Genomic DNA, 18,424 nt, shown 5'->3' with positions numbered 1-18,424 from the left:
CCAGAATGAACCTCTGAAGCAAGCAAACGCCAGAGGAGGATGATGATGGACAGGGTTATGGGGTTGAGTCTTGCTGCCCACCCTCTGCCCATACCTGTCCAGGTGTGCAAGCCGGGGGCTGCCGCTCCAGCCCAGCTCACCCGCCTCCTCCTCTTCCTCTGTGCTGGCAGGGGGGACAGCAGCAGGGCTGGGGGTGGCGGTGCTGCCCCCCGAAAAGGCACTGGGCAGGCTCATGGGCATCTGCAGGGACTCCATGCTGCGATGCAGGCCGGAGAGCTTAGGGTACATCCTGCCCTCCTTGGGGACGCTGAAGCCGCCCATGAGCTCCAGGCCCTGGGAGAAGCTGGCCGAGTTGATGTTGAGGATGGGAGCAGGACTGGGGCTGAAGCAGGGTGTCAGATGCCCCCCAGCTGGGTGCAGGTCCTGGAGCTTGGCAGTGTGTGGGGGATGCAGCTCGCTGGAGGAGGGCAAGTCCAGGCTGTTGGAGTTGACCTTGTCCAAGTTGGCCAACGAGGGAGGCTTCACGTAGGTTTTGGCAGCCGCTCTGGGGTAAAAAATGGATGAGACAAAGTGAGAGCAGACACTGGGTGCAACATCCCAAAGGACCCCGTTCAAGTAAAGCACAGATATGGCACTGAGAGGCATTGGTTGGTGGGGACGGGTTGGGTTTGGTGGGCCTAGAGGTCTTCTCCAACCTTAACGATTCTATGGGTGGGCACGGTGATGATGGGTTGACGGTTTGATTTGATGACCTCAGAGGTCTTTTCCAGCTTTAATGATTCTATGATTCTAGATTCTAAGTGGGAGGGTCATACCTGAGGGGGGTGGGGGGCAGCTCAGCCACCTTGGCCGCCGGCGGGAGGTTGGCCTGGGCTTTGGGGGTGCTCTCAGGAGAGCCGACGCTCTTCAGCGTCACGCACTCGGAGTCCAGCGCTACGGCCTTGGCCTTGGCCTTCTCCTTCTCCCGGTCCGTCTGGTTCACGGGGGCCGGCGTGCCACGGCCAGCACCGATCTTGGACGGCTCCTTGAGCCGCGACACCGTGATGCTGGCCTGCTTGGTGCTGAGCAGGCTGGGATCGATGCTGCTGCTGACCGGCCGGTTAGCGCCGCGGCCACCGGTCACACTCATGGAGCTGGACTTGGCCGGCCGGGGCAGACTGCGGTACTGGATGTTGGTGCGAGCCCCCGGGGCCAGGAAGCCGGGCTCGGCTGCGTTGGAGACATCCAGGCTTGTTTTCCGCCCGCTGACCGGCTTGACGGGGATACCGGAGCTCTTCTGGATCTTGCCCAGCGTTGCTGAGCCCCCGGCTTGCATGACAGTGGCAGTGCCGGTGGCCGGGGCCGGCTTCTTGTAGCCAAAGGAGCTGGAGGCTGAGGGGCGCGTGAGACCCGAGGGCGGCTTCTTGGCATCGCCGACGCGATCGCGGCCAGCGTCAGAGGAGGAGCGCTGCAGCCCCGTGCTCTTCACTGACAGCTTGCTCTTATCGGTGGCTTTGGTCTCAGGTTTGCCTGGTGGGGAAGGAAGGATGAGTGAGCGGGGAGGTCTGAGGGACAGTTAGGTGCAAAACAATTCAGAGCTGAGGGAAGCAATGGAGATGGGAAAGCAGAGATGACAGAGAGGAAGGAACAGTTGGGTTGGAAGGGACCTTAAACATCACCCAGCCCCGATCCCTGCCGTGGGCTGGGTGCCCCCCTTCAGCTCAGGCTGCCCAGGACCCGTCCCTGGCCCCAGGCACCTCCAGGGATGGGGCACCCACAGCTCTGGGCAGCAGTGCCAGGGCCTCACCGTGCTCTGAGTAAAGGATTTCCCCCCATATCTAATCATAACCTCCCCTCTTCCCATCTAACCCCACCACCTCCCCCCCAAGGAGCAGCGCCGTGCCCCATCCCAGCCTCACCTGCCACTTTGAGGGTGCTCTGGGCTGTGTGGGTGATGGGAGAGGTCACTGCCACCGGTGGGGTTTTGCCCTTCTTGAGGGAGCCGGGGGTGCCCAGGCTGACCGGCTTCTTCAGCTCTCCACCCTTGGAACCCTCCTCGCAGCTCTCTGCAGGCTCCCGCCGCCACTTGGAGGAGCCGTGCTCCATCTTGAGGCTGCTGCTGTCGTAGTCCAGCTTCTTGGGCACCTTCTCATCCGCCTCGCCGTACCAGCTCAGCCCGCTCTCCGCCAGCGAGCGCTTCTCAGAGTCGGTGCGCAGCTGCGGGCAGAACGGAGCCATGGGTGCACCAGGGGATGGGGGGCACCGGGCACCCAAGGGTGCTCACAGCCCCACTGGGTCACCGCGCCATGGCTCTGCCGTGCCTCAGTTTCCCCACACGGTGCCACGCTGTCTGGAGGGGATGGCAGCACCTACCGCTATGGCCGAGTTCCTGCGCGAGGCCGTGGGGGTGGAGGGCAGGGAGTTGAGCGAGGAGCTGGCATTGAACTCCTCCGAGCTGAGGTTGTCAGAGGCATCGCTGAGGCCGCTGCTGATGGAGCTGCTCTCATCCCAGCTGCAATGGCACAGCCAGCGTCACCCCCCGGCCCGGCTGTTCCCCACCACCCACCGGCTTCGCTCCACCCCGGGGCTCCAACCTCAGCCCCGTCAGCCTGGCAGGGAGCCGACGCTTGGCAGCCACAGATGGCTGCAGCCCAGCCTGGCAGAGCCTTCAAACCCCGCGATTTCCCCACTAAGGCCCCAGAGAGATGTTTTATGGACGCGGCAGCACGGGGGGCCACCACCTGCACCGGGGCTGGCACCGAGCCCCCTGCAAGCGGTCCCACCCAGAGGGTCGGGAGGATTCCCAGAAAGGGCAGGGACCCAACACGGAGCACATCATCCAAGCACCCTGCAGCCTCCACCCTTCCTTGGCTGCCCAGCGCCCGCAGGGACGCAGCACCTCCGTGTGCCCCAACAGCTGCTCCGTGCCGAGGGCGCAGCAGAGCGTGCACAAGCCCATCTCCAGGGCTGTCACTCAGCACGGGCGTCTTCCAGCAGGGTGAGCACAGCCCCTTTCAGGTCAACGGCTCAGTAGGTCAGCGAGGCCCCCGCAGCCCTGAATTGGGCTGGGAGGGAGAAGCAGTGGTGGAGGAGAAGGGAGCAGAGCCGCGGGGTCCCCAGCAGAAGAGTCTGCACCGCAGCACCGGCATCACAGAAAAGCAGGAGCCCAACAAGCAGCAGCAGCTGGGGAACTGAGAAGCATCACACAAGTGACACAGCAGCCCTGGGGACAGGGCAGGCAGGGATGGCACCCACCAAGCATCTCTGCCACCTGGGGTCCAGGGACACCCAAACACAGGGATGGAGCCACACAGCAAGCCAAGTTAGTTCAGTGCCCTGCAGCACAGCGCCAGGTGCTGGGCTGGGGGCTGCAAACCTCTACCCGTGGGTGGGGAGCGAGCTCTGCCAGAAATGAAGGGTGCTGGGGTCACTGAGCTGGAAATCCCAGGGGAGCCAGAACACGACCGAGAAGCACACAGAGCTTCCTGCAGGGCTGCACAGCGGATGCCCGCCCCCACGGCAGGGGGTCGGGATGAGCCGTCCCTCCCCACACGGTCCCCAGGAGCACAGCTGTTGTCATGCACCGCAGATTCATGGATGGGCGAGCAGAGTCCGGCCCCGGGGCAGAGGCCCCAGCACGTCTTGTGAGATCCCACAGCCGCTGCAGACCCCGGCAGGGCAGCGCGAGATCCAAGTCCTGCCCCTGCTGGCCTTCCCAAACACAGGGACCGGAACGGACACAGCCCCCTGCATCCCTGCAGAGGAGCACCGCTGCCCAGGAAGGGATTTAATTACAACCACGTGCCCAGGAAGTGCCACGGGGCTGCCCGGCTCCCACCACCGGCCCAGCTCTGGGGATTTCTCACCGGGACAGAAATCCCCAAAACACAAAGCAAAACTCCTCCACCACCCCACATCAGCATCTCTCGGTACCAACCCCGCGGCAGGCAGCACTGCAGCACGGCACGGAGCTGGGGCAGAGCCCTGGGGAGCTGCACCCCTGGATGCGACTGAGCCCAAGGTGGGTCTCTGCAGCTCCCCCCGGCCCAGCGGGGCTGACGCCAAAAGGTCTCCCGACCTCATATGGAGGCTCAGGGTGTTGGCATACACAGAACTCCCGTTAAACAGGAACAGGGCTGGGGGAACCCAACACCCCCAAACCCCCACGTTCCAGGGCATCCAGCTCTCCAAGCACTTCCCAGCTCCACCAAGCCTCAGCACAGCTGCAGGGTACAGGAAACGTCCTCAGAGCACTCAGTGCCTCCAGCCGGCACGCAAAGGGGTCCCCAAAACCGAGCACTGCACCGGGGCAATCACCCTGCAAGGAAAGCATCACCCCGGGCAGTGACGGCTCCCGGCTGAACGCACGCAGCCAACCGGCGATGGGCAAAACCAGCGGTCCTGCAGCCAAGGTCACCCTGCAATCCCCCCGCGAGCAGCAGCCACGGCACCGCACCGCAGCGAGCGCTGCAAACCCGGTGAGGGAGCCGGGCGGGCGCCCAGGGAACCTCCGGGGGGACGCCGTGTCCCCGGGGGGCTGCAGCCCCCGGGCGATGGGCGGAACGGGGCACCCCGACGTGCCGCGGTCCCGGGGCTGTGCCGCGGGGCTGTGCGGGCAGCGGGGTCAGAGCTCAGCCCGGCTTTGTGCCGCACGCCCGCAGCCCCTCCATCTTAGCGGCGATCCGCGCGCCGGCACCGCGCCGAGCCCAGCCCGCACCCAGCCCGCAACCCGGCACCGGGAGCCGCGGGGATCGCGGGCGGGGCCGCGCCGCGCTCCCCCAGTGCAACCGACACAAAGCCCTCCCGCGGCTCGGCCCCGGGGCTCCGGGCCCTGCAGACAAAGCCCCGCGCCCCGGAGCCGCCGCACCGCCGGGCCGGGAGCCGCCCGCCCGCAATGCGCCCGCCCCGCCCCGAGCCGCGCCGCGTCCGCCGGTGCCGGTCCCGATGCGATGCGGTGCCGGGCCCTACCTGGCGACCAGGCGCGGGGCGCGGCGCGGCCTCCCGGCCCGCAGCATGCTGCTGCCCGTGGCTGCGGCCCCGCGGGCGCGGCGGGAGGGGCGGCGGCGGCGGGACCGCCCCACCGCGTTAAAGCGGCAGCGGCGGCGGCGGCCCGGCCCGGCTCGGCGACAAAGGGACCCGCTCGGCACCGCTCGGCTCCCCTCGGCCCATCGAAATGGGGTTGGGGTCCCACCCACCGGCCGACACGGCCTCCCCCAATCGCGGCCCACGGCCCTGCGGTGCCCCCCAGTGAACCCCACATCCCTGCAGGCAGCTCCAGGTCCAGCCCATGTGAGCAGCATCCCCAGCCTCACAGCGCCTCAAGCCGCCCCCTCCCCAAAGCTCCTGGCATCCCCCGGCCCAGCGCCCCCAGCACAACCCTCAGCACGGCCCCCGTTACTCCACCACCACCTCCCAGCACCCCCGGTTTGCAGCCCCGGAGCCTCTTGGGCTCAACCCTCGTGCCGCGTGCACAGGGGGGCTGCGTCAGGACCCCCCCGCGCCCCGTGTGCACGGCAGCACGGACCCTCTGCATCTGTTTCTGTGGCTGCCCCCAGGCACGGCGCACGCTGGGACCTCTTCGCCCGCAGTGGGCAGAGAGGGTTAAGTGCAGCTTTAGCAAAACAGCACCGGTCCCTGCAGGCATGGAAATAAGTAATTCCTTCCTCGCTGTCCTCGCACGGCAACGCCTCTTGGCTCCCTCCCGCCGCTCATCTCCGCTCGCTCGAGGCGCTGCGCTGCGCTGCGTTGCGGTGCGGTGCGGTCCCCCGGAAGCCTCCAGCAGCAGCTCAGCGCCGGGAGCAAGGAGGGGACGTGGGGCGGTGCACCCCGCTTGTCTTCACCCGGTGGGTTTTGCCTCTCATCTGCCCCCGCTGACCCCAGATGACTCCCCCTGGGGATACTGAGCCCTCTCGGTCTGCCCTGGCCCTTTTCTCTTGCTCTGCCATAGTCATGGCAACGATGGAGCTGCAGGATTTGCACAGACCCGTTTCTACAGGGCTGTGTCTCCACACCCCATGTCCGGAGGTCGCTGGCACGAAGGGAGCCTTGGGGACGTGCAAATGGCCACCACTATTCCCCATCAGCTCCCAGCAGGACTGTTGGGAAATACAGGGAAATGGGCTCTTCCCTTCTCATTCACTTAATGGGGCAGAAAAACCAATTAGCTTCACAAATCACTACTGGAGGGGGGGGTGGGAGGACTGGGTGCTTCCCTGGCAGCATCCTCCATGGAAGCTCAGAGATCTCACCTCGCAGGGGCTAAAAGTGAGGCAGCGAGCTGATCCGAATTGCCTGCACTCACCCAAAGGGGGGAGGATCAGCATCACACCCCACTGCACCCCGACAGCCAGCCACCGCTGCAGGGCACACGGTGAGGAGCATCAGGCCATCTCTCTGCTCCCCCCGAAGCACTGCAAACCCCAGAGGAAGCGCATCCCTGTGCGGGGACCTCGGGCTGCTGGGGGATGGGGGCACTCAGAGCGGCGCTCAGGGCCCTGCATGAGGAGGTCAGTGAGTCGCAGCGCAGCGCCAGGGTGGGGGTGTGACTCAGCCTGCTTGCGAAATTCCTGTTTTTCCCCATGTCTGGACAAGCCCTCGGACACCTCTGCCTGCAGAGGCCAGGATCCTTCACACGTGGCAAAGCGGCACGTGGCAAACAGCAAAGCCATGGGGCAGAGCCGTGCTGCGAGCTCCTGGGCTGCAAGAAAACCCCAACCCTGGACCCCATGCCCCCAGGCAACAAGAAAGGGGGCGCAAGCCTGAGAGCCCCTCCTCACCATCCAGCTCCTCCAGGCTTGAGCTGGGGCAGCAAGTGCCCCAGTCCCACTCCTTCAGTCCCGTTCCCTGGTGACAGCCTGCTGCAGAGCAGGGACAGGGCTGGAGGACCACGGCAAGGACAGCCACCAGCCCCGGATCATCCCCTGGCAGCCCCTGAGCCCATTTGCACAACACACCCGGTGCAGAATCCTGGCCTTTGGGAAGCCCCGTGTGCAGGGAATCTCCTGGAGCAAACCCCACATCAGGAACAAATCTGACACAGCGCAGCACAGAGGATCACGCTTCAATGGTGGTGGTGCCCAGCGGGTTTCTGGGGCCCTTTTCTGGGATCATCCCCAGCTTGCCCTCAGCCCGGATGGACGCAGGAGCCCCGCTGAGCCCCAACACGCAGCGTGGCGCAGCAAATATTTATCCGGCATCGCTTCCCCGCTGCTCCCCAACGGCCCCAAACACACGCAGGGCCACGTGCGGGGCCACGGCCGCACCCCGTGGGACGCCCCTGCTGAGTGCTGAGCTCACGGCTCGCCGCGATGGTGCCGAGGGGTCAGGCTGGGGGGCAGCGCCGAGCGCGGGCGGTGAAGGGAAGGGAGAAGCGCGCCTGCACCAATCCCACTCGGAGAAGGGGAGGAGGGCGGCCGCTCCCCTGCTGCTTGCAGGGATCAGAGCCAAACATCTGCTCCCGGCTCTGAGCTCCAGGAGCTGTGAGGAAGCCGGAGCTCAGCCAGCAGCGGAGTGCAGCAGGGCCGGAGCGGGCAAATCTGCATCCCGAGCCATGCGACAGCCCCGATCCCAGCACCAACGGTTGATGCTGCAGCTCCGTTCTGTGCCTACAAGCAGAGCCATGGACGTGTGGATGCTCACACCGCAATGGGATGCAACAACACCTCCACCCCTCCCCAGTGATAAATGAGGGTGAAAGGACCCCCGAAATCATATTGGTCCTGGGGTCACCCTCGGCAGCGGGCACAGCGCACAGTGGGTCCGGCACAGCGCTGCAGCACGGCCCCAAGGGGACACCCGGAGCATCCCAGGACTCTGCATTCTGCTGTGCCAGCATTGTGGGGAAGCAGCGGGGAACGGGCGGGATGACGAAGGATCTGGCACAAGGAGGGTGGCGGAAAGCACGACGTCATGCAGGGCTCTCCAGCCCCGGGAGACGTGGCGGGGCGGCTCAGAGCCGGGCAGAGCTGGCTGCCCCGGCACGCCGCAGCCCTCGCTGTGCCAGGAGTGCCAGAGCTGCTCAGATCAACTCATCAAATGCACAGCAGAAATGCAGCCACGGAGCTGCAGCAAGGGCAGCTGGAACCAGGCAAAACCTGACTTGAAAAGCCCCGCCTGAGTGATCTCTGCCTCCTCCGCTTCCGCCTGATTCACGCACAGGTCTGCACATGAACACGCCCCGCGTGGCCGCATCCCAGCCCCAAAATCACACCTCTGTGCCCCAGCAGCAGCACCCAGCCAAGCCCTGCGGTGAGATGGGGGCCAAGGGTCACCAGAGCCCAGGAAATGTCCTCAGTCCAGCCAGGGGCTCCCCACAGCCACCCCATGGGACCCCCACCTCCCACCCACAGCCCCCATACCTGGTCCCACTCTCCTGAGCTTTCCCAGCCAGGTTCCATCTCGCAGCCCCGCAGCCTCCAAGGGGCCGTGTCACCACGTCCCCCTCCACAGGGCTGTGTCACAGCACTGGGGGTGGCTCTGACCCACTGCCCTACAAGCCCGCGTGTGCGCCGGCGCATCGCAGCACCCCAGCAGCAGGGACCCGGGGGCTGGCGGCCCCATCTGCAGCTCCTGCCCGGTGCATTAGCGGCACGGGGAGATGCAGCCTGGGGCGGTGTTTGCTTTCTAGGTCAGAGGCAGCAGAGGACGGTGGATGTGGGGCTGTGGGGCTGCTCTGTGCTCTGGGAGTGCTCCCCGTCGGCAAAGCAGCCCCATGCCCTGCCAGCACGAGGGGGGAATCACAGAGACACGTGGGCTGGAGAAGTCCTTCAAGATCCTCAGGTCCAGCCATCACCCTGACCCACCGAATCCCACCACTAAAGCACATCCCTTGGTGCCATGTCCACCCATCACCAAAATACACCCAGGGATGGGGACTCCCGTTCCAATGCTTTGGGCACTCTCCCCATAGAGATCTCCTCCCTGATTCCCAATCTCAGCCTCCCCTGGTGCAACCTGAGAACTGAGCGCAGTACCCCAGGCTCCATGGGCTCCCCATGCAGCTTCCCCCTCCCCTCCAGGCCCACCCCACAGTGCTGGTGACACACCACCAATGGGGTACCCAGAAGGGACCACACTGAGCCCCAGCACAGCACAGCTCCAGAAGGACCCCAGTGCCCCAGGGTGGTGTGAATGCACAGGCTGTGCTCAGTCCCGCTAGGAGCTGACGTGACTCTGGACACCCATCCAGGGCTGGAGCCAAATACCTCCTCCTGCTCTGGGACAACTCAAATGCTGGTGTTATTTATTTTCTCGTGCACTGAAACAGGAAACCTGCAATATGCTGAAGCCCTGGAGCCCCGCCAGAGCCAGGGGCACCTCACCAGCTCAGCGGGAGTGAAACACAAAGTGCTGGGCTGGAGATGCCCTGGGGTGGGGGGATGGAGGTCTGGGGGGACCCATAGCGAGGGGACAACATGGTGCCAGCCAGCGACATCAAAACCTTGGTGCCCTGCTCTTGCTGGGATCCCATCCCACCGGTCCCACTATGTGCCACCAGTGCTCAGATCCACCGGTGGAAACAGGGGGAGCAATTCTGAACACAGAGCTGCTGCGTGCTTTTCACACAGCCACAGAAGCATCGCGGTCAGAAAAGACCCCCAGGGTCACCAAACCCAGCCGTCGGCCCAGCCCCCGCCCCTACCCACGCTGCTCCTTATCAGCCCTCTGCTCTGCTAACAGCCCCCGATCCGGGCACTCACCCCGTGGTGATGTCATCGTCCTCCGTCAGGGTTTTCCCCATCAGGTCACTGTCGCTCATATATCCCGACTTCAGCTCCACGTCGTCGCTGTCCAACGCCTCCACCAGCTCCAGCCGCGAGATGTGGCTCAGTTTGCTGGGGCTGCGCATGGGCATGGTGTGCGAGTAATGCGCCCGCTCGCCGTGCATGTACCAGCCGGGGGTGCCCTCGGAGCGGCAGCCGCCCCCCACCGACGGCGCATCCCCCGCCTGCAGCCGCGGGCTGGATTGCCCATAGCGCCAGGAGAGCGGCGAGGAGCGGTTCGACAGGCTGGAGACGCTGCGCGGGTTGGCTTCGTCGCTGTCGTAGCACGTCATCTCCAGGGAGCTGCGGGGACGGGTCAGGGTGAGGGCTGCCGGGCGGGTCAGGGTCGCCCGGAGGGTTACCGACCCCCAGCGGCCAGCACAGCCCGCACATCGCGTACTGCAGGTCCCGCGAGGACGGCCGTGCCGTCTGCATGGATGTGCTTGGTGGTGCCCAGTCCCTCCAGGGGCTGTGGGGCAGGATGTGGGGCGCGATGGTGCTGCTCCCCTTGTGCTCTGAGCTGCAGGACGATCGAGGACCCTGCTTCCCCTGCTCCAGCAGACCCCTGCTTTGCCGACTGCTGGGGATTCCCCATACAGATGGTGCAGAGGGACACGAGCATCCACAGGCCGTGCTGTGCACCCCTGCCCATTTCCCCACACGTCCCAGCAGGGGCTCAGGCTGCTAAAGCAAAAGGGGCAGCTCCTCGGCACGGCACAGAGCTCCCCATCCCCGCAGGGCCCCCCGGGGTCGTGCTGAGCCCTGTTAACAGGGATCCACCAAGGAAAGCCCCACCGTGCTGCTGAGCGTGTGCCCCTCTGGGCCGGCCCAGGGGCCCGCTGCCCCCCAACCTCAGGGTGTATTTTGGGCACGGCAGGGAGTGATGCTGAGACTAAACTTAGACACCACAAATGATTCGTTCTTGGAGCAGCTCCTGGGAGCCCACAGCCCTCGGCTCAGCTCCACGCTGCCATCAGGAGCCGCTCCCCTGCTGCAGCCACGTGGGCCCAGCGCTCCTGCATGAGCAGCAGAAGCCAAACCCGACTGCAGCGTGGAACTGAAAAGAGGGAACTGTATAAAAACTGGGAAGTTTGTTAAAGCAGAACTGCAAGAAGCAGCTGAAAGGAGCCGGCTTGGTAGGCAGCACAAGGGCTGTTTAAAACTGTGCTGCAGGCAGCTCAGGGCAGAGACTGAGCAGAAAACCCCGAGGGCTGTGAAACCTCCCAGCAACAACGCTGCACCCCGACACAGACACAGGGCAGTGTCAGGGATCCACGGGATGCAAGAACCCAGCATGGAGGCCCACCATGCACTGATCGGTGTCTCCGTGGCAGGGATCTGTCTGAGCCCTCAGCCAGGGGGAGCATCATAAATCATCAAGGAAAGGAGGGACAAAACCCACCAGCAAGGCTAATTTAATCGCCCGTAATCCTTGTCCTATTTCCCTAAGAGTGGCTGACAGGATTTGCTGAGGAGCCGCCGAGCCGAGCACTGCTGGATGGAATCTGACACAGACGAATGCAAAGGGAATGCAAAGGAAATGCAAAGCAGCCCTGCTGGGGCGCGGGCAGCACGGCAGCTCTCACACCAAGCAGAGCCTGCAGAGCTGCAGTGGGTAAAGCCAGGAAATCGCAGGCTCAGGGAACACAGCCTGTAAATCCCGGGGCTTCGCTCCCTTCAGCTCAGAGATGTGCAAAGCGCAGTGGGGATCCCAAAGATCTGGGTGAGCTCCTGCATGAAGAAATGCTGAGCAGAGAGAAATTCTTCATCGGGGGAGCACAGGGCCGCTCTGTGAGCGCCAGCGGGGGGTGAAGGGGCGGCGAGCTGCTGCTGCTCGTCCCTTCCAACACAAAACTGAAGCGTGCAGCGAGACCACGAGGTGGCAACAGACAACCAGAGGATGCGAGCAGCTGCTCGCCCAGCGCAGCTCGCTGCAAAGCCCGGCTTCCAGGCGTGGCTGCAGAACGCGGGGCTGGGGGTGACATCGGGCACAGCTTCCCCCAGCTGGAGCCCCCAGGAAGGATGGGGAGGGGGACGGGGGGGCTGAGTCCTCACCTGTGAGACACCTGGGAGCCCCGCAGGCTGGACATGGTCTCCTCCAGGTTCTGCCGAAGGTCCAGAACATTCTGCACCGTCCTCTTCCTCTGGGACTCGGGGTCTGTGGGGGCACAAGGAGGAGGCTGTGAGGGACAAAGTGCCTCTGACCACGTCCTGCAACCTGAGAGGGAATGGGGCAGGGTGGAAGGGCTCCCATGCTGCATCCAAACGTTAATATTGCTGCACCACAGCTAAAACCACCTCCCTGGGAGCAGGGCAGAGGGACCAGGAGGAGGGAACCCCAGGCAGCAGGGGCAGAGCCCCACTGGGACAGGGACTTCTGCTCCAGAAATGCTGTGCTGGGAGCACATCCCCATGCACATATGTGCACATACCTGTTAGCACACCCGCGTGCACACGTGCTTACACATGCACACACACACACACACAGATGCACACACAGCTACGGGGTCACCACCTCCTTTCTATGGCAGCTGGCACAGCGCTGCTGAGCCTGGGGCACAGCTTCCTCCCTCCATGTGCCCCTGACAGATCGATGCACACCCCAGTGCATAACAGCTGGGCTGTGACCCCCGATTCCAAGCCTTTGGATTCACAGCTCTGCAGTGAACCACAGCCACATCTCCCAGGGCAGCAGGAGGGGATTGGCTCCTCCTAACACACCACAGCACACAGCCCTCGGGCTGTGCAACAGCACCAGGAGAGCTGTGGGGACCAGGGGGGAGCTGCACGGCCAGCACACAAGCAGGGCCCATGCCCCCTCATCCCCAGCACCCACGATCTCCATCCCTGGGACTGCAGGCAGTGCCACAGGCTCAGCAGTGCTGCCCCATCCCTGACTGTGTGCCCACCCCCAGCCGTGCAGCCCCACTTTCTGTGCGACCCTACGAGGCAGTGATGAGCACAGGCAGCCACGATGAGACAGGTTAAATGAAGCAGGTGAAAGCCCATAGCACAGTGGGGTGAGCGGGGCTGGCAAGCACCAGCAGAGCCCCCAGCCACGACCGGAATGTGGGGCACCCAGCATGGCACACAGGGATGGGGATGTGCAGGCAGCGAGGAGGGGTCTGGGGGCTGCAGACACAGCATGGATGGGGCACGGTGGGGCAGAAGCAGCCGTCAGCCTGCTCTGCACCTGGGGACAGAGGTAGCCAGCGTCCTCCTAGGGGGGGCAGGTTGGCACGCTGGCTCACCTGAACACACGCAGGGCTCCTCCGCACACTGCACTCGGGGCAGCGCCGCGTCCCCTGGGCAGCGACAGCACCGCAGCCCCAGGTGTCGGCGAGGGGCCGGCTGAGCCCTGCCCAAACCGGAGCTCTGGGAAGGGCTGCAGTGTGGGAACGGCGGCGGCGCGCCGGATTCCTCTCCTCATCGATTTAGCAAGCTGCTGCAGCCAGATGTTTGCAGCTGCCGGCACGCAGAGCAGCGGGGCCGGCTCAGCCGCGGGGTCAGTCGGGCACAAAGCCTGGGCTGGGCTCACTGCCCACCAGGGACGTGTCCACAGAGCTCCTGCTCGGCGCGTCTCCTCCATCCCAGCTCAGAAGCGCAGCCCCAACCCCGGCCCTGTGCCCCGCCGTGCTGCCCCCACAGCCCTCCTCCTGCCCTCCTGCCACCGCCCCAGCAGCTCTCCCCCCCCCTCTGCAGCTCTGCCCTTGCGAACAAATTGTGGTGGGGAAACTGAGGCAGAACGCCCGGCTCACCCCAACCCCCATCCGCACATTGCAGACTTCCTTCACCCGGCGACGCCAGCTGCTCTACCATCGCAACGGGGCGCAGCCGCATCCCATAGCCGGGCACTGCAGACGTGGCCAGGAACATCCAGGAATGAGGAAACCATCAGCTCCCGCAGCTCCTGCAGCTCGTGACAGCGCGTTTCCGCACACGGCCATCGCCTCCCGCTGGGCCGGCGGCTCCGCGCCCCACGTGCTCCCCATGTGCTTTGGCCGCCGTGACGATGCGCACATGTGGGCCACGTGGCAGCCAGCCCCGCACACGGGCGCAGGGCAGCAGGGCTGCGTGCGCAATGGGGGCTGTGCCTCGGGGCGCTGCTCCGCCGCAGGGCGCTGCCCGGCTCGCAGATGGCTGCTGCCCCTTCGGAGCGTTTCACAGCCTCTTCCTCTGCTGCCTCCAACCCAGAACCCGCTGCAGCTGGGCGCAGAGCCGAACCCGGGACCCTGCAGGTTCCCGCCTGCAGCGCAGGACTGCAATGTTTCCACGTGGAGTAACGTGGCTTTATCCCCCATTCTTACATTCACTTCTGATTCATGCTGCTGGGCAGGCGGCGGTCACAAGTCGTCATCTTTCTCCCTGTGGTTTAATGAGTCCTTCTTTCCTTCCCCGTGACCCCGGGGTGACACCGGCCACAGGGATGAGGATGGATGCATCTCAGTGTGCCCTGGGCTCAGCCCCAGTGTGGGGTCAAACAGAGGGGTGGCAGTGGGCAAAGCTGGCAGGGACAGCAAGGCACAGTCTGAGCCATCTCATAAGCCATGGCCATCCCCACAGTCACAGCCAGCCCCACACCTATGACCAGTCCCATACCTGCAACCAGTCCCATAACCTTGCCCATAACCGTGTCTGTTTTCATGACCAGGGCCATCCCTGCAGCCCCACAGCCCCGCAGCACGTGCCAGCTCCCTGCTGGCAGCAGGCAGGAGCAGCAAATTAGCAGCAGTGCAGCAGTGACAGCCGGGATGGGACTTCAGCCGAATCAGCACTTCTGGGGCACTGCTGCTGCTAAGTGAATGGCTCCTCCTAATGAGGGCAGGGCTGGGAGACCTGGAGCCTGAACCCGGTCTGGCTGCAGCGAGCCAAGCTTTTAAAAGGGATTCAGATTTTCTCAGGCTGGAGCAGCCATAAATCTAGTTAATTGGGTCTCTCCCATACACTACTTTCCAAGCGAACACGCTGGAGAGATCCAGCCCGGGCCCCTGGCCCATTTGCGGGTTATTCTTTCAATGGATGCTTGGCCCCAAACCACCCCACCTGCACATCCAATGCAGCTCTGTCTCCATCAGGACGAGCTCAAGCTGCTCAGCCTGTCACACCTCCAGCCCAGGACTGCCTGAAATCCCCCCGCTGGTCAGGCTGTCCTGCAGCCAGGGCTGCTCCCTGAGCAGGGTCGGTCAGCACTGCGCCTCAGTTTCCCCATAGCTCTGTGCTCCCCCACAGTGCAACCTGTGTGTGCCCACACAACACGGCTGCGCTCAGCCCTGGTACCCTGAGCCTCCAGCAGCCACCAGCAGCTCAAGGGGATCCACAGCAAAATTATCCACACCAGAAAAGGGGGACAAAAGCAAAGCGAAAGCCCTGGGGGCAGATGGTGCTGCTCCACACCCAGCGCAAGGCACGGGGCGGACATGGTGGAAATTCAGAATTCCAGATGGCTCTTTTGGGTGGGTTTTTTTGGGTCTTTTTTTTTTTTTCCCTGTCTCATTTCCAAGGCAACAAGACTCGCTGTCATCTGCTCGTTGCCATGGCGATTTCACCTGATTCTGCTTCAGCAGCGGAGGAAGAGAAAAGCTGGGAGAGCGCCGTGCTGCCACAGAGCCCCGAGCCGCTCCGAGCTGTGGGGAGAGCGTGGATCAATGGGGCTTTATCCGACCCAGGCAATGGGCCGATTCACGGGATCCAAGGAAGGAGCTGCGGGTTTCTTAGGGCACAAGTCGGCCCTTCTCTTAACTGCTTCGGTGCCCGCCAGATGTGCCGCACATCTGGGGACGTTGCCATGGTCTGCCTGGAGGGAGGTTTTGGGTGCTGGGGGTCCGGTGCCTACCTGTGGCTGCACCCAGAAGACCGAGCTGGGCTTCGCATTGCCCCCCATCCCACGTCCCAGCACCGCCAGCACCGGGGTCCTCATGGCACCGGGAGGAACGGTGGGGAAGCATTCTCACAGCAAGCAAGAAGCAGAACGCCCCAATGCAGCCCCAATGCAGCCCCACAGCCCACCTGCCCTGCACTCTGCCCGCCCCACACCCCGTGCCGGGGGCACAATGTCCTCCACCACTGCCAAAGAGCACAGCTCAGCTCCCACAGATTCGGGCTTGAGCTGCCCACGGCCACAGAGCGCCGGGTGCCATCAGCACTGACACTGCCTCAGTGGCCCCACTGCTGCTCCACGCAGACAGCACAGATATACCCACGTGCTGAGGGCTCCTCCAGCCCCACACTCGCTACAGGGCTGTGGGCACCTGGCCCAGCCCAGCACCATCATCCATGCACACCCATCCCCTTCCTGCTGGGAACCAGCACCAGGAGATCAGCAACCCGAGCTCGGGCGCCCCCCCAAACCCACCCCCCCACACTGCCAGTGTGTGCCCTGCACCCGGGGCTGCCCCAAATGGGGTCATTGCCCAGGACTGTCCCCTCCTCATCCCACGTCCCCCTAGCAGGGGTAGAGGGAAAGGCTTCTGGCTCACACTGGCTCCCATTTGCAGTGAGCAGAGCTCCAAACGAGCACACAGTCATTAGCGGAGCCAGCCGCCCCGCTCCCAGCCAGAACACAGCCACGCTTGGGGAAGCTTTATATTCACAGAGACAAACAACTCACATTTGCTTTTTAACTGTTGGAATTGCACCCAGTGGGACGGGAGGAACAGGGAACCCTTTGTCCCCTTCTCCTTGTGACTGAGAGCTTTGTGCAGAGCAATGCGTTGCAAACAAAATTCTCCTCGGCCTCAGCTGGGCTCTGGTGGACACTTGGTCTGGTCTGTCCATCCGCCACCCAACAGCCGAGGAGCCCTCGCGCATCTCCAGCAGGAAAGCAAAATGTCCTCCTCCACTCTGCACTGAGAGCCTTCCTACAGAGAACGCAGAGCTCACCAATCTCAGCAGTCCTCCCCAATCTTCCCAACCATTCTGTGAATCCACGCTGCTGAGGGCACGGAGCTGCCGCCACCCCGGAGAGGAACAGTGCCCCTGGGGCTCTGGTGACCCCAACTGAGTTTCCTTCACCCACAGAAGACCATTTTGGTGCTGAGCCCCCCCCCAGAGCCTCACCCCAGGCTCTGTGATGGGCACACTGACCCCGAGGGTGGCCGGGGGTCCCCAGAAGCCCCCAGCAGATGAGTGAGGGACCCCCAGCCCCACTCAGCTGCAGTAGCGGCCCCATTGCCACCGCCTCCCCAGGGAGCAGGGAGATAACCCAGGCTATTCTTACTTCCATCTGGGGAACGGTTTCCCTCCCACGTACACTGCCACAATGCTAATTTTGAGGCTGATGATTAATTGATGTCAGGCTCATTAGGGGGCCAACAGCTCCCTCTCCCCAGGAGCGCCAAGGACGGGAGGACGCGTTCTGACAGATGCTGTGAGTGACGTCCTTACAATGGAGGAGAGTGAGAGCCAACGCCACGAGGAGCCCTGGGAAGGGCTGCCCCCCTGGGTCCCATCACACACCCACCCCTCCACCAGCACTATCATCACAACCTCACTGTAGCTGCAGTGCTGGAGCACGAGCCGTAGAAGGGCAGGGATGCGGGCGCACACGGTGCCAGTCCCAGCACTGCTGCCTTCCCATGGGAGCACCGCAGTGACAGCGGGGCAGCAGGACCTGCTCCATCCTCCGGCTGCTTCCAGCCCCTCACACCTCACCCTGCCCCTGGGAAAAGCCTTCCTAAGCAACAGCTGTTTTTGCTACCAAAGACAAAGTGAGGAGCAGGATCAGGCTCTGCTCCTTTCTTCCTTCTGGCTGTGCCTGCAGGGCAGGGGATGCCTGCAGGAGTGGATGCTCCGTGGCGTAGGAAGCAGCACTGCCACGCAGTCAGAGCTCTCAGAAGGGGCTCTGCAGCCCCTGCCCAGCTCTGCCAACACACAACCAGAGCCAGCACAGCACTGTGGGCAAGGCATCAGCCGCTCCAATGAGGAAGTGATTTGTCTTTTTCTGGATATCCTTTCCACCAACAGTGAGCACAGAGTGGGGAAGTTGGTTGTGACAGCGCGCAGCGTACCAACAAGGAGGCTATTGAACGGGGAAGTGAGAGCACCAGGAGCCCAACAGAGCTCAGAGCGGGGCACAGGGCGCAAAAGGAGACGCCGTGTGACCCCGGCTCCAACCAAACCAGGCAGCAGCGCTGAAGGCAAAATGCACACAATGAGCTCAGCAGTAATCAGTCCCTTCAGGAAGGCTTTAAGTGGTTGCAGAGTTTACCAAGAAAAAAAAAATAAAAATGGGAAAGTCATTGAAAGGAAAAAAAAAAAAAAAAAGGCCATAAAATGTTTTCTGCTCCAGCACAAAACACAATGAGATCCACCAGGAGATCGCTGCTCCGCCAAACGTGGAGGCGATGGGGTTGGGCCGTTTTTCTACCAGCAAACACAGCCCTGCACGGGGAGCAGCAGCGCTCCAGACTTCCCTTCCTCCTTCTGGGAAGTCAGAGAGGCTCAGAGGATGAGCGGAACACGGAGCAGAGGCAGCCCCCACTGCAGGCCCATCTGCTGCCGCTCCACAGGGGAGAACCTGGAGAGGAAGGGCAGCGCGGGGAACTGGAACCCGGCTGCTGCTCCCAGGGGTTCAGCAGGGACCCCACGGGCCCCCCATGAGCCCCCAGCCCCGTCCCAGAGCTGGGCAATGCAGTGTGAGCCAGCAGCACTGATGTAGCAAGGAAGGTGCGCACTGTGCTCCAGCA

General features: G+C 63.8%; 1 protein-coding gene across 4 annotated transcripts in view; it reads right to left on the bottom strand.

Annotated features, from left to right (window-relative positions):
- The window catches only part of NAV1 (neuron navigator 1), a 46,579-nt gene that overhangs the window by 11,680 nt on the left and 16,475 nt on the right, over positions 1 to 18,424 (bottom strand). For 3 of the 4 annotated variants that reach the window (XM_048925940.1, XM_048925938.1, XM_048925939.1), the window contains 6 exons: positions 11,796 to 11,898; positions 9,678 to 10,043; positions 2,353 to 2,491; positions 1,899 to 2,196; positions 816 to 1,509; positions 95 to 544 (listed from right to left, as the gene is read on the bottom strand). In XM_048925940.1, the coding sequence (XP_048781897.1) occupies positions 95 to 544; positions 816 to 1,509; positions 1,899 to 2,196; positions 2,353 to 2,491; positions 9,678 to 10,043; positions 11,796 to 11,898 (2,050 nt within the window). Of the gene's footprint in view, positions 1 to 94; positions 545 to 815; positions 1,510 to 1,898; positions 2,197 to 2,352; positions 2,492 to 4,947; positions 5,015 to 9,677; positions 10,044 to 11,795; positions 11,899 to 18,424 lie in introns of those variants that run through there. The other variant, XM_048925942.1, reaches the window with a different exon arrangement.

Source organism: Lagopus muta, chromosome 24, assembly GCF_023343835.1.
Source record: "Lagopus muta isolate bLagMut1 chromosome 24, bLagMut1 primary, whole genome shotgun sequence".
NCBI lineage: Eukaryota > Metazoa > Chordata > Aves > Galliformes > Phasianidae > Lagopus > Lagopus muta.
The sequence above is the reverse complement of the archived record's forward strand: the minus strand, read 5'-3'. Positions and strand labels throughout refer to the sequence as shown.